This window comes from Gasterosteus aculeatus, chromosome 8, assembly GCF_964276395.1.
Source record: "Gasterosteus aculeatus chromosome 8, fGasAcu3.hap1.1, whole genome shotgun sequence".
In the NCBI taxonomy this organism is placed as follows: Eukaryota; Metazoa; Chordata; class Actinopteri; order Perciformes; family Gasterosteidae; genus Gasterosteus; species Gasterosteus aculeatus.
This window is the reverse complement of record NC_135695.1, coordinates 22,023,425-22,046,515: the sequence shown is the minus strand read 5'-3', so window position 1 is coordinate 22,046,515 and position 23,091 is coordinate 22,023,425. Positions and strand designations below refer to the sequence as shown.

The 23,091-nt window shown below is 49.7% G+C and overlaps 1 protein-coding gene and 1 long non-coding RNA gene across 4 annotated transcripts in view; one reads left to right on the top strand and one right to left on the bottom strand.

Moving 5' to 3' along the window:
- Window positions 1–23,091, top strand: part of LOC144411508 (uncharacterized) — a 116,175-nt gene that overhangs the window by 84,786 nt on the left and 8,298 nt on the right. The window lies entirely within an intron of this gene.
- kita (KIT proto-oncogene, receptor tyrosine kinase a) lies at window positions 1,406–20,693 on the bottom strand. 3 transcript variants are annotated; one of them, XM_078108834.1, is made up of 21 exons: window positions 20,285–20,693; window positions 18,400–18,654; window positions 17,306–17,590; window positions 17,080–17,219; window positions 16,283–16,475; window positions 15,329–15,515; window positions 14,499–14,614; window positions 14,296–14,410; window positions 11,668–11,852; window positions 9,751–9,857; window positions 9,540–9,666; window positions 9,179–9,283; window positions 8,512–8,622; window positions 8,270–8,411; window positions 8,071–8,165; window positions 7,841–7,968; window positions 7,229–7,351; window positions 6,409–6,520; window positions 6,236–6,335; window positions 5,714–5,819; window positions 1,406–4,135 (listed from the first exon to the last, which is right to left on the bottom strand). In XM_078108834.1, the coding sequence occupies exons 1-21, from the start codon at window positions 20,343–20,345 to the stop codon at window positions 3,956–3,958; spliced, it is 2,973 nt and encodes a 990-aa protein (XP_077964960.1). In that variant the 5' UTR covers window positions 20,346–20,693; the 3' UTR covers window positions 1,406–3,955. The 3 variants fall into 3 exon arrangements, with proteins under 3 accessions (XP_077964960.1, XP_077964962.1, XP_077964963.1); XM_078108836.1 differs by having other exon boundaries at window positions 16,283–16,454; XM_078108837.1 differs by lacking the exons at window positions 1,406–4,135; window positions 5,714–5,819 and having other exon boundaries at window positions 6,232–6,335.

Genomic DNA, 23,091 nt, shown 5'->3' with positions numbered 1-23,091 from the left:
AAACTACTCTACAGAAGGCTTCTGTGAAGGCCTCACGTCAGACGAACGGCTGGCTCAGAGTCTTCATTTTTTTATAAGTTGAGTTCGGATCGGACCCAAAGAGGCGCGCAAGCGACCCTGTGCTTCCACGGGCTTTTACTTTGAAAAACAGATAGAGGGTCACATGTCACTCCAGATTTCTGTTTGGCTCAAAAAAAAACGACCGGATAGCTTGAGCAGCCATGTTGCCTCGCTAGCAACAAGTTCGGAATGTTAGCTAAACGCTAACAAGAGCTTCTTGCAAAAACCGCGGATTAAATCCATTATTTCTGTGAAAAACAACAAAGGTACATCTATTATCTTTTCCCTCCTTGGGTTTTGTACTGGAAGTTCGGCCGGGTTCGTCTGAGCGAACTTATATCACCGTAATCAGCGCGTTCTGCTCGTGTTGCCTAATACTGATGTAGCATGAGGCGTCATAAAAATATGGCACTTTTGGTCGGTCAAGTCCAACATTTCTGGACAAATCTACATGGAATATGTTCTTACTCACACACTGAAGTTGTGTTGAGTATTTTTAAGTAGTTTACGACTTATTGTAGCCAGGGCTCTGATGTTGAAAACAAGGCTAACCAAGCTAGGTAGCTAGCTATCTAGCTATCTATGAGCATTATTCAACTGGCTGTGCGTCGATTTCTATGTCTGCTTGGAGAAATTTCTATTTTTTTGCTGCGATGCTTTGGTGGTTATTTCGCAATAACTTCGGCGGGCTTTTGTCTGAGAGAAATAAAACACACACCACTAGAATCAGGTGATCTGCTGATGCTATTTGGTGTGTTGTTTTCCTTTATAGAATTTATTTTTGACGGGCCGAGAAGGTTCTACACCACTGTACACACAGTTTTTGGACAGATTTTAATAGTATTTTTATATGACTAATATTACCACAGTTAAAGTTGTCTTTGCAGTATTTTAAAGTGGTTTGTTGCTTATTTTAACCAGAACTCTAATGCTTCCATAATAATCCAAGCATCATATCTGTGTTGAGAGATCGGTCTGATCCGGCTCCGGCTCGTGTGTTGCATAAACATCATAACCATGAGTTTATGGTCTTTTACTTTTAAGTCTTTGGCTATAACTTGCCTATGAAATCACATAACAATTAAAAAAGGATTAGTTTGATAACATAATTTATTTTATTCAGTGTTTTAACAACTTACATTGTCACATACATGTGTTAATATGTGACTTAACGCATTCACGGATAATATAATTTTTAAATAATTTTCCAGCACATTTGACCCGTTCTCCCTTTTTCCACCACTTGAAAATTGGTCAATTGCTTTCCAAGGACTTGTGGGAAAACGATTTTAAAAAACGTAAAAAAGGATCTAAAAATGTTTCAAAAATAAGTAAACAAGTTTCATTGGGAATTCAATATACACAATTTTATTTACATTGACAACAACATCAAAATTACAGAATAACACCAGAGCCTCAGGTTTAATAAATATGTAGCAGAATGCAGGGAAACGTCTTAATGGAGATTGGAAATGTAGTTTTTTGCGTTGGCGCCGTGATATTGATGATCACATGAGGCCGCCGGTCTGGTTGGACGAGGCGGCCTGGCATCACTGAAGTGGTGAATCAGCCAAAAAAACTATCCAAAGTGGATCTCTCGGGGTTAAGTTACCATGGTGACTGACACATAAGCTGCTTTTTCTTTCCTATTCTTTTTTTTTCACCAGTTTAACCAACAGTTGGAAATCTGTGCACACATTAAGAAAATACAGCATATTAAAACTCTGAATCAATGTACCACGTCTTCATTGAGATAAACATCTTCAAAAGCGTCACTTCTTCACAATAAAACGTACATTCATATTTACAAGAAAGACAGAGCAGTGCGTTATTTTTTATTGACCTAACTAAGTGTATGAATCTTCAGCAGTGGCACCTCTTGACAGTATTTCTGATAATTCACAGACACGCACACACACACACACACACACACACACACACACACACACACGTGTTCACACACTCAAACAGGACACTTTCCTGGTGCTCTTTACAACTACGTCCACCACTGGGGAGGGCGGGGTCATAATAGTGGGGGACTGGTGCAGACTACTGGCTGAGATGGTTGTGAAAAGTCCCACATCTGTTGGAGGAAACATCTGGAAGGGCTGCTGGGAGACCAGCTACTAGGAGAACAATGAGATGGCCGACGGATGGAAGCTGAGCGACAGAACTCTGAAGACAACGTGTTCTCCTCCCACCTCGTCAGACACAGAAAGTTCAGAGGACCACGGCGTTAAACGACGACACTCTATGTCCACCTCTAGCGGCAGGGGATGCTTTAGGGCGGGGCTACAGGCTGATTGACGGGTCTATAATAATCCGTAAAGCAGGGGATGCATTAGGGCGGGGCTACAGGCTGATTGACAGGGCAGGGGACGCTCTATGAAATCATTGTAGAGTGACATTACAATGAAAACTACAACTAAAGACGTATACAGCGTCTCTACGTCCTCTTCAGTCCATATATGGTCATCCCGTCCTGTAACAAAAAAACAAGACGTCGACGACCAAAATGCCAAAATCAAGGCTTCATAACCGCAGTCAACAAACTGACGAGTGACATCATGACAACAACGTCCACAGTTTGTGGGTTTCCAGTTGTCTAAAAAACAAACCTCTGTCTTCACGGGAAATTCATGCCACAAAACCACCAAGTTCAGTCCAGCAAAAGGTCGCGAGTGACAAACGAGACCAGTGAGCGACGGTCGACATGACCAGAAGGTAAACGTCTACTTTTACATGGGACACAAACGGCGGTTTGACCTCCGAGGAGAATCTAGCTCTTTATTCTCTGGTGCGACGGTACCAGACCTTGAGGGCCAGAAGTCGGTGTTCAACGAATTGGGAGGGAGACGGCATCCTGTCCAGTCGACTCTAGGAATATTGCCGTCGGCTTAATAGGCATCGCCCTCGACTTTGTCCATACGATACAACAGAGGACGGACGAGTCCTTAATGAAGAGGAAGAAGGTGAACACACACATGAGAAATGTCAGTACCTGCCTCATGCTCGTAAACAAACCCCATAAACCACACAAACCGTGAACAGCTATTTACACCTTCCACAACAGACCTCAGCAGTCCAGCTGTGAAAAAGACCAGCAGCTGCATTCTGACGTAACAGAGCCGAGAGCCGGAGTCTCAGGCGCCATCGCCTCCGCCTCCCGTCCAATCGCGCAGCGGCGCCATCGCCTACCGACATGCGCACGTATGCAGTCGACGAGCACATGCAATGAAGAGCTAGCGTGCCGCGTCTGTTCCGTATCTCTGGAGACGACGGCGTGGGATTGCTCGTCGGACCATCCTAGGTAGCAAAAAAAATAGATGTATTCTCCTGATCCACTTGAAGCGTATTAGCGCAAACGCCAGTGTCTCCGTACCTGCACTCAAATTGGCCACCGAAAAAAATAGTGTCCTCTTCATATCAACAGTCGGTCCGAACAGTCGGAAATAATATTGAGAAGAGTTAAAAGAAAAAAAGGATAAGCTGCGTGAAATGTGTGAGGAGACGTGAAGTCCAAGTTCCTCCAACGACGGACAACGAGAATAATAGAAAAAAGAGAAAGGAAAATGCTACGTAAATACCAGGGAAACAACAAAGGATCCAAAAATGTAAAAACAAGAAAAAGAGGGTGGAAAGAAATAGAATGACCTTTATGAAACGATTAGGCATGGGGGGGGGGTCCCTCCACCGTCTCCAGGTGTCTCAGCAGCTCTCTAAAGAAAGCATGAGTCCAACGGTCCTCCCTGTGTCTGTGCCGATAGTCACCGGTCCTCCGATGCTTCTGGTGCTGATTGTCTGTGTCCGGTCGTCTGTGGTGGGGGGTCGTGGGGGGGGGGGTTATTGGTCTGTGGCATTACAGGCACTTTATGGGCCGGCCGCGGTCGGGTCCTCACACCCGTTGGGCTCTGAGGGCCGTCCCCTCCAGGAAGACCTCGTGCTGGACCAGCAAGGGCCGGGTCGGGGGCGGAGAGCCGCGGCTCCCGGCCGAGTCGGCGCGGTGAGGAGCGGCGATCTGAGAACTGGGCTCCGCCTCCCCGGCGGGGAGCCTGCAGCTGATGTTCAGATAAATCTGAAGGGAAGGAAGAGAGAGCGTCATTTTAAAAGTCATTTTAGATTCTTTCACTTCCCAGTAACCTGGTAGTTAGATAGAGCTCCATACACCGTCACACCCTTTACTCATCGAGATTAGCTTAGCTTAGTTTAGCAGAGCATTCATACTGGAGCCAGGTGGCAGTTAGCTTAGCTTAGCTTAGCAGAGCATTCAGACTTGAGCCAGGTGGCAGTTAGCTTATCTTAGCTTAGCTTAGCAGAGCATTCAGACTTGAGCCAGGTGGCAGTTAGATTAATTTAGCTTAGCTTAGCAGAGCATTCAGACTGGAGCCAGGTAGCAGTTAGATTAGCTTATCTTAGCTTAGCAGAGCATTCAGACTGGAGCCCGGTGGCAGTTAGCTTATTTTAGCTTAGCTTAGCATTCAGACTGGAGCCAGGTGGCAGTTAGATTAGCTTAGCTTAGCTTGGCGGAGCATTCAGACTGGAGCCAGATGGCAGTTAGCTTAGCATGAGGACTTAGATGTTACATTTTTCAGGGCTGTGAACTCTGAACTTTGGCTGTTTAGTTGGATAATGTTTTGCTAGCATCACTTTTCTGCATTTCCTGTAGTTATTGCTGCTCAGGTTATTGACAACGTTCTTTTAGAGTTTCAGGGTTTTTCACACTGTATGAAAAGTACATTTCTATGATGAAAATGGCTTGAATTATACTCTGATGTGTGTATTCTAAAAAATGCTCCTTAAAACCACGTTTCAGTTCGTAGAGAATTATTACAATTTATTATTCTGAATATATCGTGTTAAGACCCATGTTGTTTTCCTTTTTTTGAAGGTTTAATTGTAGCATTCAGTCTATCTTAAACATTTAAAAACATTGTATACAAACTAAACTCGTTTTTCTCTTTAATGAATTGTTAAGATGAATAGAATAGTTTTTTTGCCTTTGCGAACATTGTCAGTTTTATTATTTTACGAGTTTTGTTTTGTTAAAGAGTTAATCAGAGTCAATAGAAAAAGGTGTTGCGTCCGAATTACAGTAAATACAGAAGAGTCAATATGTTTTTCATTGTGCATCATTTGAGTGACACTTGGTGTCGTTTTAACTCGATCACGATATTTACTCTAACCGGAGGAAATGACTTAAATACTGTAGATTATATGTTCACTGACTCTGACTGAGTGTTTTCACTAACAGTCGTTGTTTCGTGCCGTGTTGAGGAATCTGTGTTAAATCCACAGAGTGACACTCGGTGTTCTTCTTGTTTTTGGAGGCATTGGAACAAAAGTCTTTGTGTCTTTTCTTGTATTCGGTTTTGTTTCATTAGTCTTTGTTGCTTTTCAAACCTCCTAAAATAGAGATGAACCGTAACAAATGGCCGACGTGGAGCTAAACTCGGACCACAGATAGAGATTAAGCTGGCACTGACACGGAGGACCGTCAGGCGGCTTAATGAATTAAGGTCGTCACAAACACCCACGTGCACGGACGTCACACATATATATATGTATGTAATATATAAACTGATGTCCAGGTAGAGCAGCCGGGATGGACGGCGCTCTGCTCGGGGGGGAGAAGAAAAGTGGCGCTCAACCTTACGTGCTTGGTGGAGTCGGTCAGCTGCTGTTCGATCCCCTCCACGACCTTCCTGAAGGGCGGCCTGTTGAAGGGGTCGGCCTCCCAGCAGGACCTCATGACCCGATACCTGCGGCGTGGAAACGCACACGTTTTCATCGGTTCTCCGGACCTCAGATTAACGACGTCGTATTCGTGATTCCTGGTGTCTGAACTCTGACACAACGTGAGCAACCAGTGGTTAGAACATCAGGAGCAGAGCTAGCATCGTTAGCCGCACCGCTAACGGCTGACGAGCCAGCTCCGTTACATCATGATGCGTTCAGGCTCTGCTCAGTGAAAATGAGGGATTACAACGTTATCGTGATGTGTTCATGTGTTATCTGGGAATTGTAGTTTCTGGGACGAACCTGAATGAATCAAGATGTTTTCACATTAATGTCCGTGTGTGTGTTTCACAGTCTGTTGCGTCACCGTCTCACCTCCACCTGCCCTTAACACCACCTCTCCTGAGGTCTTCTTACACCACAAAGCGACTATACTCACATTTCTGCGGGTGCAAACTCCGGCGCGTCCATCCGGTACCCTTCTTTGATCAGCTTGTAGAACTTGGCGTCCACGGGCATGCCGGGATACGGACTGCTCCCTGCGGTTACAAGAGGTCACGTCGAGCGGCGCCGAATCAAACCAACACTCTATTGCCGGTTGGATGGACTCACCGAGAGAGAAGATTTCCCAAAGCAAGATGCCGTAGGACCACACGTCGCTCTCGAACGTGTACACGCACTCAAAGATGCTCTCTGGAGACATCCACTTGACGGGCAGACGAGCCTGCGGCGGGAGAAACGCATCTTTGGAGCGTTTTGAGATAAACGCCGTTTGTGGAGCAGCAACACAAGAAGCGCACACCTGGAACAACGAGCCTCCGCCGTAACGCCATCCAAAGAGTCTGTGCTTCCCCCTCCCCCCCCCCGCTATGATGGACAAGCGGTTTGAAGATGGATGGATGGATGGAGCAACCTTATCAACGTTACCGGTGGTTGGTGTTATTCTGAGGAATGCAATCGGCTGGTTTCGGGGGGATAATGTGCAGGTACCAGAGGACGGCCGTCCTGCTGTTTCCTGTAACCAGCCTCGTATTTCCTTCCATTCCATCGACAAACTAGTCAAAACTTTGTTTCTTTGTAACTTCATAGGTCAGAAAATACCAAGAGAAATAAACAAATCTCCCATGTTGTCAGTGCTAGAATGTGCAAATGACCCTAAAAGATGTGTGAAGAAACAACGCCTGAAAGAAAACTATGGAAAAAAACTAAGAAGAATGCGAGCGCTTAAATCTCTAAATTGATCCACGGGTAATTCTGTGTTGCCTGTAGTTTTCTGTACAGCTGGAAGCAGCTTCCCAGTGTGTGAAGGACGGCCTTCGCTTACACCGCGAGCGCCGTGGGTCAAAAGCAGTTTACTGCTTCGTTGCTCTTGCAGATCAGGCAGCGGGTTAAAGGCCGTCCACGTGGGGACACGTCCGCGGCGCAGACTCACGTTGCCCTTGACGACGTAGTTGCAGTCCGTGTTGATGTCTCGGGCCAAGCCGAAGTCGCAGATCTTTGCCACTCGTCCTTGAGTCAGGAGGATGTTCCTGGCAGCCAGATCTCTGTGGATGCACTGACAGACAGACGCAGCGTCACCGACGGGACTAAATAATCCACCGCTCAGATCCGTTTACCGGCCGTAGAAACGAGACCCGCGCTTCGTCACGGCTCACGTCGGAGCGTCGCCCAGAAACCAAACGTAATAAGGAAAGGCTGTCCATGCAGGCGGAGCATCAACAGCGTGGACTAATGTCAGATGTTCAATGGAGTCGTGGAAACGCTCACAGTGAATTACACATTGTCTTTTATTGTGAAGGGTAAGGACAGAAGGACAGTTTGCGGTCCGTCTTCAGAACCCTGGGAGCTAGAAGGACGTGAAAATGCTCACATCTCGCATGTGAGATCACGGCCCGCTCGGCGTTCTCGTGGACGTGCGTCTCCATGGCAACAAAGCTGCCGTTGCGTTTGGGCTCCTTTATAACAGTGTTGCTTTTAATTTCCGTTTTAAAGAATACTGAAGACGCGTCAAACCCCCGCTGTGTCCGTGATGGTCGCCGCTCACGTTTTTGGCGGCCAAGAACTCCATCCCTTTGGCCACTTGGTGCGAGAAGCTGAGGAGGTCCTCGGTGCTCAGAGACAGCCCGTCCTCGTCGAACATCTCGCTCTCTGCGTCTTCTTCGTCGGAGACGCCTGCAGGGGACAAAAACAACACGGGACGAGGGTCATTTTCTCCCCCTTCTGTTCCCTCTCTGCGCGGCCCGGAGCGCGCGCTCGCGTGGACGCGTCTCTTGCCTTTGCGCGGCGAGCGCCGCTCCCCGGAGGACGAGCCCGGCGGCAGCTGGCCCGCAGCAGAAGGCCTCATGGTCATGTAGCCGCCCAAGCTGTCACTGTGAGGAGGAAAAGGGAGCAGTCTGGTCACCTCCTCCTACGCATGTTCCCGGGGGGGCGGCAGATACCGGCGCTCCGCCAAACACAAAGAAAAGAACCTGACCCGGCTGCGCGGCTGCGCGGCGCCACGTTGCGGTAGTAGCAGTCCCCGTCCGGCTTGAAGCAGACGAAGGACTCCCGCTTCCTGCGGAGGAAGTTGAGGAGGTCTCCGAAGCAGCAGTACTCGGTGATCACCAGCGTCGGGCCTGCGGACGGAAGGGACACCACAGGACTCACGACCAAAACCAGACCCCCCCCCCTCGAACCCCCCGTTAGAGACGACAGGGAACAAGATGGCCGCCGCACCTCCGACTGTGCAGGCGCCCAGCAGGTTGACGATGTTCATGTGGTTCCCCAGGTAGCTGAGCACCTTCAGCTCCGACATCAGCGCCTCTTTCTCCGTGGCGTGAGCGCTGGCTGTGGGCGGAGGCGGGTAAGAGGTGTGGGGGGGTCATTTAAATAAAGGTTATTAACAATGAAGATATCTACAAACACCTGCCAGTTCCAGACGTCATTGATTGATGAATCTTTAGAGTGAGTCGGCCCCTTTTCAGTGATGGGATGGCACATAAATGATGGGAAGCATTTGTGTGAACTGTGCATTATCGATCTATAAACCTAGATATATATCTATAGATATGATATGATATGAGGGGACTGGACCTGGACTTTGAGTGTAGTTCCCTGCTATCAGGTTCACGCCTCAGACAAACATTTGCCAACAGTTATAAAAGAAGTTTCCCTCGTTCTTTTACACATATCCAGGTTTCTTTCTACACAAACCGTTTATATTTGTACAGTGACTGGATTTGATGTGTTTTCACCGCCTGCTTGTATATCGTATCTTTACTTTTTGGTTTTAAACGATTCACAATTGCTGCTGTAATATTTGAAAGGTTCATGCTGATAATGTACGTTGTGTCTTCCCCCCCCGTCCTTCTCCTCTTTTCTGGACGTTTGAAGCGACTCGTACTTTTGAGCATCTTCACGGCCACCGTCATCGCCGAGTCGTCCTCGGAGAGCCCGTACGCCGTGGCCTCCACCACCTTCCCGAACGCCCCCGACCCCAGCGTCTTCCCTGCAAGGCAGACACGGAAAAACTGTTAATTCCTCCCCGGGGGTGTTTGTGTGCGCAGGCACCCGGACACGCAGGATCCTGCTGGAGGCAGAGCGTGTCAACAGGGCGTGTTTGCAGTGAGGGAGTGAGGGGGGGGGCTGACCACACACCGCTGTTTGTCCACCGGCCGAAGCTTCTATTACCGACCCATCGCCCCCCCCCCCCCCCTCCCCAACCCCCCCCCATCGCCCCGATCGCCCGGACAAGCGCAGCTCACCGAAGCGCAGGTTGTTCCGCGGGAACTCCCACTCGTGGTCGTACAGCAGCTGGGCGGGGTCGATGTAGATGTAGTTGTTTCCGTGCACGCCCTCGATGACCTTCCACTGGATCTGGTATTTGGGTTTCTGGCAGCAACACAAAAAAACAACACAAACCCCCGTGAGTGACCCGGGAGACGGGCGGCGCTGTGCGTTTTGCGGCGGACTCACCTGCAGGTACTTGTAGAGCAGCAGGACGAGGACGAGCACGAGGAGGCCCGCCGCCGACACGGAGCCGATGAGCAGCGGGGAGAACAGATCGTGGCCGACGGTTCTCTCTGCAGGGGGGCGGAGCGACGCCTGGTTATGAGCGCTTGTACAAGCCGTCATTGGCGGACTATGAGGACGCCGGATGGCCTCTGATTCATGGAGGGAGATCTCCACCAACGAGGGGGACAAAGTCGTGGAGGAAAATACGGGACAAATGTGTCCTTGATGAAGAGCAGCAGTGTGGATGCACGGGGCAATAAAGTCTATGATACATAAATAAAGCAACCAGCGACTTCCACACACAAAGACGTGACTCTCTAGGTCGTCTTCAACAAAACACGTGACTCCACCTGTTGTTCTGGAGGTGAATCGCTCTGCAACACACGCAGGACTACAACCAGGAAGTGAAACCAGCGCGTCGACGGGGAAACACGCGGCGGCCTTCACGTGTGGCGGCGCGTTAAAGAGCTGCTTCTTCTCTTCAACAACATCAGCGACGGAACTCGAGGGAACCGTAAAGGAACTTAACGGAACCTCTGTGTGTCATAACAGGACCTTGACCTTAACATCACATATTTGTTTAGTGAAGCCGAGAACGTTAGAAAAACATTTTGGATGATTAAACTGTTTAATTCATCTGGTGATTTGGGACCTTTTTCATCAGGACGTCATACGGATCCTTTAATAATAAACAGCCAAATAGTTGAGAGCAAATGCAGTTTATTGGATATTGTTTTTATATCGTAGGTGCTTTGACAACATGTGGATCTAATGACAAATTTGATAACAGGGAAATTTATAAAAATGAGATCATCTAATTGTGAGAAAATTTTTGGAAATGTTTTCTTACGAGACGATAGAAAATGAACTGGATTACGCAACAGTAAAAGGAAATCAGGCTGATAACAAGAAATGTGATCGAGCCAGTCAGCAGGGACGGATACACTCTAAATAAACTAATCCCAAAAATTAATTAAAACGTGTAAAAAATAATTTGGCTTTTCTGTCTCTCCTGCGTCTGTAAACTCTGTATTTCTTTTTGGTAGAAATGCTTTAATATCCGTATCCTCCGCGCGGTGTTATTATTATTATTACACCGTCTTCCTGCTGCTTCTAAAGCTGCGCCTGGCGACCGTTGTCCTGTTCCTTTGTGTGTTTGTGACGCCTCATTGTGTTGCTCCTCTGTACGGGGGGGCGGAGGGGGGGGGGGGGGGGGGGGTAACAAGCTCTTTAGCGATAAGAAGCTTTCTCACCACTTCAGATCTGAGAACGCAGCGTCTGCAGGAACTAATCCCCTGTAAACCTGTCAGTGTGTTCCATGGTGTGACACCTCCCAGCCTCCCACAGACCCCCCGGACGGACCCCCCCCCCGCCCCCCCGCTGAGCTCCACACTCTCTCCGCCTGCTCGGCGAAGCCCACAAAGACCCTTTGGGACACGCTCCCGAAAAACGCCTAATGCAAAAAGGGCCTCTCCACTCCCCCCCCCCCCCCCAAAGAAGGCCGACCTGATGGCTTAATCCTCACAAACCACGCGGCTAGTAAATATTTTCAGTTGAGGATTAAGTCGGTTTACAGAGCTGCTGAGATAACTTTGTTTCTCTGCCCACAAAGCGGGCTTTCTATTTAACAAAGTGTTTACTGATGTGTGCAGCCTGAGATCTCCACCTCTGTGTGTGTGTGTGTGTGTGTGTGTGTGTGCGCTTGTGTGTCTGTTGACTCTTAATTCTCATCTGGAGGTGAAGACACGCAAAGGAATTTACACCAAATCAGCAACGGAACACGAGACTGACAGGCGCTAACCGATCTATCTGTGTGTGTGTGTGTGTGTGTGCGTGCATGTGCGTGTGCGTGCGTGTTGGTGCACTGCTGGGACTCACCGCTGATGGAGAACAGCGTGTAGGCCTGCTCGCCCTCCACCGTGGCCACGCACTCCAGCGTGCTGAAGCGGCCGCGGCTCACGTTCACGCGGCTCTCCACCTCCGTCTTGCCGAACAGGGGGCTGAACAGCGTGACGGTCATGACGTTGTGCTCCTCCTGGGTGGCGTTCACCTGCTGGGAGCACCTGGCGGCGGGGGTGGGGGGGGGGGACACGACCCTGGTAACACATCTGCTGAGACTTCAAACCATCTTCTACATGACACGGTAGAGAGCCGTCAATCACGGCGTGGCCCCGCCCTAAAGCCTCCCCTGTGTTTTGCTCCGTTTGGCTAAATAAATATTTGCCTTCTCTTAGACTCGGGGTCGCTGTCCTCACAACCCGTCCCTGGTTTTAGGATTTTGCCCACTTCCTGTCTGGATTAATAATCTGAATTATTTGGGGTCCGACCATCTGATCCCCACTTAACCCCAAAAGAATATTTCTACCCAAAACAAATAAACTGCACATCCACGCCGCACTACATCAGTGATCGCGGGGAGGCTCCTCCCGCGCTCATGAACCACTGAGATGGTGAATGAAATGTGCAGTGGTTCTCCGGTCCCGGCTCGCTCTCTCTCCTCACGTTGGCGTGCGTCTTTGTGATGAGCATTAAGTGGATTTGATTACAGAATTACTAGATGGAGTTTGGATAATCACTTGTGATTCACAGCCGGTGCTGCTTGGGATTGGTTGTTGCCACGGCAACCAGTCACCCCTCCTCTCTCCGCGCTCCGTGTTTGACACGCGATGGACGGCCGGGTTCGTGTCCCAGGCGGACGTCATGGGCCCGTCCGCCAATCACAAGTCCCCTGGGCGCCGCATGAAGGTCATCAGCCAATCACAAGTCAGCGCCGGGAAACAATTCCCACACCCCGCCGCCATCGTCGCCCGGCGGGTCTGTGCGGTGACCTTCGGGACCCTGGAGCTGCAACCTGAGCGCGTGACACGGCACATAATGTGTAATGGGAGGAGCCACGTGTCTACACGCGCATAGTGTCGTATCTTTGCTACGAGATACGACATAATAGAGCGACTTGTTGCAGACGAAGGGTTATCATCTCTAGACAGGAAGCCACAAAACAGGATCACGTTACAGGTCATTTAGCTGACGCTTTGATCCAAAGTGACCTACATTGCTTTTTTATCCCATGGCGTTTTACATTTTTGCCCAGGGAGCAATTAGGGGTTAGATGTCTTGCTCGGGGACACTTCAACATGGGACATGGAGCAGCCGGGGCTCGAACCGCCAACCTTGGGGTTCCCAGCGCTCCCTCTCTACTCCTGCACCACCAACCATGCTTTCACTTTTATGATTTTCAAGGCGTGAATACAATCAGCGAAGGGAAAAATGCAGCATTAATCTAACCATAAAGGAACCCCACCACGGTCACATGACGGTCACATGACCTTATGTAAGGCTGTAAAGGAACCCCACCACGGTCACATGACGGTCACATGACCTTATGTAAGGCTGTAAAGGAACCCCACCACGGTCACATGACCTTATGTTAGGCTGTAAAGGAACCCCACCACGGTCACATGATCTTATGTTAGGATGTCACATGACGGTCACATGACCTTATGTTAGGCTGTAAAGGAACCCCACCACGGTCACATGACGGTCACATGACCTTATGTTAGGCTGTAAAGGAACCCCACCACGGTCACATGACCTTATGTTAGGCTGTCACATGACGGTCACATGACCTTATGTTAGGCTGTAAAGGAACCCCACCACGGTCACATGACCTTATGTTAGGCTGTAAAGGAACCCCACCACGGTCACATGATCTTATGTTAGGATGTCACATGACGGTCACATGACCTTATGTTAGGCTGTAAAGGAACCCCACCACGGTCACATGACGGTCACATGACCTTATGTTAGGCTGTAAAGGAACCCCACCACGGTCACATGACCTTATGTTAGGCTGTCACATGACGGTCACATGACCTTATGTTAGGCTGTAAAGGAACCCCACCACGGTCACATGACCTTGCATCTCCACCTCTAAGCTAAAGGAGGACACGTGTTTTGTTCACTCGTTCACTGACCTGTTTTAAATCAAAACTTCAAAATGTCTTTGGCTCAAAGCACAGACTTTACTTCAGACATCCAACGAAAAACACATTGACCAAGAAACGAGAGCCACAAGAACAAAAAAGCCGACTCATTTCCTGGTTTTAGGACTAATCCCTGCAGAAATGTATTGGGATTTCTAATTTATTATCATTTCAATTTACAAAAGAATCCATGAACATGGATATGAAGCTGGCTAGCAGACCCCAGTTCTGATCAGCGGTTAGACCTGAGGAAGTGAGTGTAATTCGATGGACATCATTTCCCTCCAATATATTGTGTGGGGCGTGAAGACGAGACGAGGAGCGACACAGAATCTCAGATCGTATCAGAGAAGGAAAATAAAAGCAGAGCCGTTTTTCTTTGTGTGACTGATCGAATTGGTCCAATCCCTGATATTACTTTGGTTTGCAGTTCGGTTCACTGATCATCACAACTCAACTCCATTCATCCAGTCGTTTACACTGAGGAATGATCCCAAAAACCTTCACCAGAAAGAGGCCTCACCTGGCGTAGGGCTGCTCGCAGTAGTACCATGTGATCTGCGGGGCGGGGAAACCCTCGGCGACGCAGCGCACCTGCCCGTCCACTGGACCCTCGTGGGACACAATCTCAGGTTTACCTTGGAGAAGACACACAGCGTCAGGGCTGAGGCCAGCGAGAAGATCCATCACGCCAGGAGAAGAGAAGGAACCTCGGACGCCACTTACTGATGACGAAGATGGTGAAGGTGTGGTTCACGGAGGCGTCGCCGTTAGAGGCCTGAAAGGTGTAGACTCCGCCCTCGGACGTCTTCAGGCGCACCAGCCTCAGCTCGCTGCTGAACCTACGCAAGGAACGATACGCGTTGAAGCTTTTCTATCTTCTTTTTCTGCTGAATTATTAACATTCCTGTTACCGTCTTCTTTTTATTATTGTCTCTGTTCATACATGGGTCAGGGGGTAGGGTTAGGGTTAGGGGGGAGGATCAGGGTTAGGGGGTAGGGTTAGGGTTAGGGGGTAGGATCAGGGTTAGGGGGTAGGGTTAGGGTTAGGGGGTAGGGTTAGGGTAACCTAACCCTAGTGTGCGTTCTAGTGTGCGTTCTATTGCTTTTAAATTGAAAAAAAGAAATAATTTCCTTCTGGAAGGTCCATGGTATTTGAATGTACCGCCCTGTGAGGTTTAATGGAAAGGCCTTAAACTGCTGATACATTTCACATCACATGCCGTTGGTTTATGGCGGTTCGTTTTTGGTCGTTCGTTTCTCTTCAAAGTCAGTTTATTGTGTATTTATTTATTGACCGATGTGCTCCGTCACCATATTTGCTCGAGGGGGATGTGGGGGGGGGGATTCTCCCCCCGTTTATATGCAGTTCCCGTTTCCACGAGAAAACCCCCCCCTGAGTGTTTCTGTAAATTCCGGCCGCGCTTCTCGGCTCGCTGTGAACGCGGCGCCTCCTCTGATCGGCAGCCCGATGCCGAGCCGTCAAATTCCACCCTTTGGGGTTAATGAACATCGTGGCGTTGGGGGGGGGGAGTGTGCGTTTGTGTGCGTCCCACCTGTACTGGTGGCTGCTGGCGCTGATGACGTGGTCCGTGGTGTTCCTCAGCACGCGGCCCATGAAGCTCCAGCGGACGGCGCGCGGCCTCGGATACGCCTCCAGCTCGACCTTCAGGGGCAAGCTCTCGCCTGAGCGCACGTGGATGGTTTCGTTGATGGTGGGTTTTAGATGGATGAATCCTTTCTCTGAAAGAAGGAGGGAAGCGTAGATATTTGTTCAGGGATTTGCAGACGTATCTGAGGATTTGAGTCCATTTCTATTTGGCTGTGAAGTGATCGAAGAGGAAGCAAACAGCTGCGTAGATGTAAATGGAGGGCTGGAGTTATGTTCATACATGCAAAGTCAGAAGAGAAGTTCAGTATCACTCTCATGTCTGGCAGCGGGGTAGCTTAGCTTAGCATAAAGACAGGAAATGGGGTAACTAAACCTCTCTATGAGCAACGACAATTAACATATAGATGTTGTCCGGCCAAAGCAGAGCAGCTTTTCTATCGTTTTTTCCCGTGACAAGTTATTTCTTCGGCAGCATCGGGCAGGAAGAAACCGGGCTAACGTTGTTTTAGCAGGTTTGAGATGAATGAGACCTCAGTGTGTAATAAAATGTCCATTCAGGAAGCCGCCCCTCGTTCATTCCAACCAAACGTAAATTCAGCTAATCGAGGCGCTGATGGAGCTCGTAGGAAGCAGCATGCTAAGCTAAGTGGGACGACAACGCACGTCAACGCTCGCCAAAGAAAGGTTTGACAGCTGTATGTAAAATTATGCTTTTACTGGGAATTTGATTGACCCCAAAATATATAAATCGCTGAGGAAAGTCTCTCTATCACTTGGAGGACCTGGGACTTGTACGGGTTTGATACAAACTCTCCTCATCCATCGGTTGCATTTCCAGATTTACGGCATCAAGAGACCGAAGGTTTCGCCTAAAATGAATAAAGTCACCAAAACTCACCGTAGACGTCAAGCCTCGCCGACTGCGAGCTGACGCCTTTCTCGTTCTGGGCTTCGCATCGGTACGTCCCAACGTCCTGAGGTCCGACCGCCGCGATGTGCAACGTGGCGCTGCGCACGTGAATGAAGTCCTCCGTCCGGATGCGTGAAGCAGTGTCAACCTTTGCTGGTTGCTGTGGATACCAGACGGCACCCTGTCAACGCCCAGAGATCTCTAGAGATTAACCCCGTCTGCTCGTCTATCGTCGCCAAGCACACAACACAGGCGCACAACCTGCTGCGCGGAATCACACACAGCGCCACGGTAGTGCACATAGAACACACACAGCCAGGACCCTGAAGCTTAGACAGCGAGAACTTTGACCCCGTCCACTCTCGTTCTTAAAAAGAAACTGATACCAGGTTTTTGTAGATTACAACACGTGTTTATCTTGATTGTCGCTCAGGGTCGAGACATTTAAAGACAGTTGAGAGTTAGTTGGGACCAGTTTCCGGGTAAAAAGCTTTTTTGTTTTTTGTGGTTGACCCTGAGGAACATTCATTTTTTGTTGATTATAAGGTGGTGGTCTCTGAGTACCAGGCTCCCTTTAGAACCTCTCATTCTACTGCAGCAGGTTCTGGTTTCTCAGTTACTGGTGGAGGTCTAAACAGGATCAGGACTAAACTGGTCTAGAAACCGTTAAAAGCTCCTCAGAGTAGCTTTAAGTCAAACATCTGATTTGTGAAGCTCAGTATTTGTTAACTAGAATCTTCCACCAACAGCACAGCACACGGCAAAGGAAGGGAAGAAGGTCTCACCGAGCCGGGAGGAGGGAGCCACTTCAGCACGATTTCCGCGTTGACGTTGGTGGTGTTGCAGGTGATGGAGAGACTCTCGTTCCGTGTGAGAATCACTCTTTTGTTCGCCTGCATCTCAATCACAGGAGGAGCAACAGGGACTAAAAAAGAAATGAATGAATAGCAATTATGGACCTGGTCTCCTGCACACAATCAAACCCCGTCCCGCTCTGGTGCGCGCTCTCACCCGGTCTCACTGTCAGGTAGTAGCGATGTGACTGGACGCGCTCTCGCCCGAGGCGCCCCGTGCACACGTAGCAGCCCTCGAAGGCCTTCTGCGTGTTGTGGATGACGATGCCTCGCTCCAGGCTGGGAGACGACCGGAGGCCCGAGGCCGGAGCCCCGCCGGAGCACGCCTCCAGGCGCAGGTTGTCCAGACTCGGATCGGTTGCCAGGCAAGGGATGGAAGCGTTGTCGCCCACTCGAGTCAGGATGTTGAACACCATTGATTTTCTGAAGGGATTGTCGGGATCTGCCAAAAACACGGAGGCGTCAGAGTTGTAAACTGAACCGATGAGGCTTTGGTTTGTGATCGTGTGCCAAGTTCAGCAATGGAACGCCAACATACATTATTTTGACTTCCTCTCTTCTGATAACTGAGACTAACCTGCTGTTTCTCATTCCATGACCTGCTTCGTACGACGGGTAGTGAAGAGCACATTTGGAAAAATGTCTTTTGCTTCCTTCTTTGCACTAAAGTTAAGCTACTGCCCTTTTCATGAAGACCCCCCCCTTTTATGCTATTTGTGGTGTGGACCGCCATTCCAGTACCGCGTTCAAATGAGCTTCACGTGCACGAGCGTTCACTGAAAACAAAGAACGTGTGTAACGGGGGTCGAATAGATCGATCGTCTCAGAAATGACCCAGAACCGTCCGCTCCATTTGTCAGCGCGGTGACTTTGAGGCTCCTCGAGCGTTCAGGTGGGTCCTTTTCATTTATTCAACTACTGACAGACTTCATGGTTCGTGTGAAGCTGACGTTAGAACCCATCTGGTGGTTCACTGACTGGACCTGGTCTTGGTGCATTTTGTTCTATTTTGTCTTACTGAAAACAGCCCTTCTGTTCTCTCTCTGCTGATGCAAATGCAACAAGCCACGTTTGACTATTAGTCAAATTGTAACATCTTGTAACAATGCCGCGTGTGCGCTTCTCGTCACGGACGAGTTACCGCGCGCTGGAGCGGCGTGCGGTGAATGACGAGCACGCGACGCTCGCCTGCGGCCACGGCCGCTCCGCCAGTACGCGCCACACCTGTCCAGGTGAGAGTCCCAGGGCTACCTTTCACGTAGACGTAGATGGAGCTGCGCTCCTTGGTGCTCTCCTCCAGGCAGATGTAGCGGCCCATGTGGACGGGCTGAGCCTTGGCGATGCGCAGCGTGGACGTCCCCGCCACCCGCTTCTCGCCCCGCACCTTCGGCCGGTCCTCCCGCTGCCACTGCGTCTCCGTGTCGCCGTGGCAACGCAGCTCGAAGGGCGCATTGAGCGGGACGACGAGGTGGGGGCCGGCGGGGGAGACGGTGGGCTTGGTGTCGCCTGTGAAGTGAAATCAACTGCATGTGAAACATGACAAACTCCCGAGGAGGCGGTTTGTGATGTGTGCGTTAGAACAGAAGTGCTGATAACTCAAACAACAAATCCAGGATATCATTTTAGAGGAACTCCTCAAAGTCACGCTACCTGTGTCAACACCTGCAAAGAGTAAATCCAAACCGTCCCTGATCAAACCAACGGGATCGAATTCCTTTAAACCCCAAAACAAACAAACAGGATTGGTTTGGAGGCTTTCTTGACTCACAGCAGGTCTCAGCCTCAGAGTGCAACACATTCAGCCTGAAGCATCTAGTGAGCTGACACATTCGTTTTGGGACAAAAAAGAGATTTTTCATCATTTGAGAAAGACAAACATTTTTATTTCTCATCTACAACTGCGTCTGCGTGACCTCAGCTGGAATCACGATATTTTGGACTGTTGTCCAGGCAACGAGACTCACTGCGACAGCTTTCATCAAAGCCGCTAAAGAGACGAACCCCGCAGGACGACAGCTTCCTCCGGGGGGCCGGCAGCCGGTGAGACACGTGAGGCGGTACTACGGAGCCACGGAGGGGTTCTAGGGGCCACGGAGGGGTCAGCGCGCTTGGCCCGAGATTTCCGATGGCAGCTACGAGCCGCGGCCCTCAGTGTGCACAATTGAGCCCCTGGATGTTTACAATGCGTATGAGGGCCATTAAACGCGGGCTAACCAGAAAGGGCCCCGGCCCCTTGTGGTTTAACACATAAGTCAGCTGGACAAGACGGACCCTCAGCCCCCTTGCTGTTTAGAACCCCTCTGGGCCGTTGCTACCCGCAGCTTAAGGGTTGCTGGGATCCTCTGGATCTAAAGAGTGACCTCTGTCAGCCCTCAATGAGCCGTCTGACAATCAATAATTGTACTTTAATGAACCTCTGATGGTCCAAAGACATCACGCGTATTGTGTTGAGCGACTCCACGCTTAAATAAATAGAGACAACATGAACACAACGAGGTGTGGTGTTGTGATGGTGATGTGATGGTGATGTGATGGTGATGTGATGGTGATGTGATGGTGATGTGATGGTGATGGTCGCTTCTCAACCGGTGAACTCGAGTCACACACAACAGCCTCTACGGTCCGATACGGTGAAATCGGCCCGTGCAAACGGGCATCACGTGACAGACAAGCTCCTCTGCTCGCACGCAACGAGGTTGTTTCCTCTGAACGGCTGCTGAGGAGACGCATTCAGCCTCACGTGTTGTGTGTTTCTAACAAAGCTCGGCGTGTGTCTGCTTTGCATACTTCCTCATGATCGGGACTCGCTGATAACGTTTTATTTCCATAAAGACGGTTTGAGGAAAAGCGCGTGCACCTGCCGCGGGCCCTCGAGCGCAGCGCGGCGCACAGGTCCCCGCGCGTGTCGTTCCCATCCTCCGGTTATCAATGGCGCCCCGCGCCATGGCGCACGGAGCCGACGGGCTGCGGGTCGCTGCACCGCAACAAAGAGAAGTGGTGGGAAAGCGCCGCGGGATGCCGATGGACACCCGGCTCCCTGCGAGCTGGATTATCGGTGCCACCGGGACCCGCGGTCACCCAGAGACAGACCCGAGTCTGCGCACAAATACCCGTAAAACAGCAACAAGTGGCTCACCTGGATGGAAGGTTATCTGCAGAAACACAGACAGCAGGATCCAGTGGTATTCCATAGTCATTATTCCATGGGGCCAGCCGCGAAGGTGAGCCTCCCCGCGGGGTTACGGTGCCTCTCCGCGGGGTTACGGTGCCGCTCCGCGGGGTTACGGTGCCTCTCCGCGGGGTTACGGTGCCGCTCCGCGGGGTTACGGTGCCTCTCCGCGGGGTTACGGTGCCTCTCCGCGGGGTTAAGGTGCCTCTGCGCTGCACTGCGAGGCGCGTCAGAGTTGTGGACAAGTTGGAGCTGTGCGCACTCACAAGCCTTTAAAGGCGCAGATGCTCAGTGGAGCAGCGCGCAACCGTCTCCAACAACATCCGCACACATCGCTGTTCTCCTTTCCTGTGTGTGTGTGTGTGTGTGTGTGTGGGAGGGGGGGGGGGGGTCTATACCTCTGTGAGGGACTGTGGCGTCCACAGCGTGGAGCCTATCCACGGGGGGGGGGGGGGGGGGGGGGGCAGTCTGGGTTTTTATTATCTGTTATTTAATAAAGCATCCGAGTCTCTCCACACACCACGGACCGTAATTACATTTGTACAGGATTTTCTATTCAGCACACACACTTGAGACCATTAACACAGAAAACTAAACTGGCAGCAGCACATAATGACCCTTTGTGTGTCCGTCATGAGAACACGCATGACGCATGTTTTTTCACTCACAGATTTGTCCTTTTTCTCCAATGGATCGAACTGGTCTCTGCAGAATGTTGACAGGAATCAGTGATTTCCCTTTTTATTGAAAACAGCCCTTTATTATTGTTTCCTTTGATTCTTCCCAACCGACCTCATTATTTGTGTGAGTGACACAGTTTATGTTTCACGTTGACATCATTTGTGTGGTTGTGGTTTAAAGGGTCAAAAGACAGGTTTGAAGTTTTGCACATTCAAAAAGTCGGTCGGGCTGCAGTTCCTCAAATGGCCACTTGGGGTCTAAAAGCCAGTAAGTGACCATAGATTTCGATGTTAAAATGATTAACTTTAACACCCAAATGAACATGTTTTTAGTCCCCTATGAAGACTCGGCGTTGTTCTCTTCTTTGTTGCTGTTAATGACAATTGACTCCCATTTGAGTGACATGGATTCTTGTTTTAATTAAGCTGTATCCAACACTTTTATCTGCCTATATTTGGGATAATTGGCCCTTTCTGCTGGTAAGTGGAGACTTGGAGACGTCCAACGTTTGCCATTGGTCTGAAATAAGTGTCTTTGGCTCCGGATGTGACCCGAAACCAACCCAAACAGTGTGTGAGGAATGGCAGACTTTTTAAACTTAAAAACTCATTTAAACAGACACAATGAAATCCAAGGCACATTTTTAGCAAACACGTCGTCACTGATCCATGAAGGGTCCTTGGTAGTTTTCGTGTGGCAAACAACGTTCTCGACTAGACTGTTCTTGTAATTCTAAACCACAACAATCATGCTCAGACACCCGTGCAACTCTCTGATCTTTCAGCTTTTATCAAACACCACACGTGTAAATCGTAGCACAGTTTGGGATCTGACGCCTGTATCTGTTGGACTCTCAGCTGCACGCTGCTGCATTAATGCGTTTATTAATCATCCTGCTGGATTCCCCGAGGAGAGTTTGAAACAACAAGTTCCTGTATTCATTAGCTGCCTTTGACCCGTAAACAGGGCATTTGTGAGGAGAAATGTTATGTGTGTTGTAAAAACGTTACAGACATGAACCGTAAACCGAAGCCTAAATGGATTCTGTCATTTAATATCCTTCCCAATCACTTCTCACAAGGCGAGCGGCGCAGACCACTCCTCAGAGCTCTAATGGGCTGAAACCAAACCTCTAATTCAACTTCCTCGAAGCACTAACTCCCGTGAAAGAGACATCAGTTGTCACACATTCACATAAAAGTGTGGTTTTCTGTCTGATCTGCACAGGGAAACCGGTGAGACAGCAGCTTGTGGTCCATTGGGGAGAGAAGTAGGAGGACGGACGCTGCATTGATCATACGTGTAGCCGGAGCGCCTCCACCTTCCAGCGCCGGATGGAAACGTGGGGATGTTCGCTTCCGTTGGTCTTCAAACCTCCATCACAGCCCGTACTGGTCTCCATGCTACCTCGTTTTTATTAACTATCCATATCAGTTTGTGTGAACTACAAACCATTAAATTTGATATATTCATTTAATGTTCAACGTTGTCCATCAGATACACCGTCTGCATCCGGGTCACATCCGCCCTCAGACACACAAACACTGTGTCGTGCTGATGACGCACAAACTCACCTGCTGAAAACATTTGAGGGTTTTCTGTAAATCTGTCCAACAACAAACGCTCCTTCGTAAACGTGTCAACACATTTGATCCTCGGACCAGTGTCCACTTTCCTAACTCCTCGGGAACTCTCCTCACCACCTTTCCTTGGCCCTGTGACCTTTTTCCACACAGGTCAAGGAACAGTGGTTAGGAAAAGACGCTGGGAGACGTTTTTTGACGACTCGAATCCAGCCAGAGAATTATTCAAATTAAAGAGGGAAATTCGACAGTCAGCGCGTGTTTTCACCTGCAGAGGAGTCGACGTGAACAGAACAGAAAATGTCTTTTTCCCGCCAACATTTGCCTTTTGAAAGAGAACCGCCGGCTCGGAAAGAAGCCAACTGCCTTCCCCCTGTGGTTGTGTAATCACTTAATCCCCCATGTGCTCTGTGTTGTTGTCATGTGTTTTAGTGCCGTGTGCAATTCAATAAAGGTGTTTGACAGCAGACGTCCTGCATATAATTCAATAACCTTTCATTTTGATGGCAA

Excerpts from the sequence above, each read along its gene's own strand:
- kita (XM_078108834.1), bottom strand. The coding sequence starts at position 20,345 with ATGACTATGGAATACCACTGGATCCTGCTGTCTGTGTTTCTGCAGATA. Across the intron at positions 6,336-6,408 it reads TTGGGAAATCTTCTCTCTCG|GGAGCAGTCCGTATCCCGGC; the intron begins GTGAGTCCATCC and ends TTGTAACCGCAG. Across the intron at positions 4,136-5,713 it reads TGACCGACTCCACCAAGCAC|ATTTATCTGAACATCAGCTG; the intron begins GTAAGGTTGAGC and ends CCTTCCCTTCAG.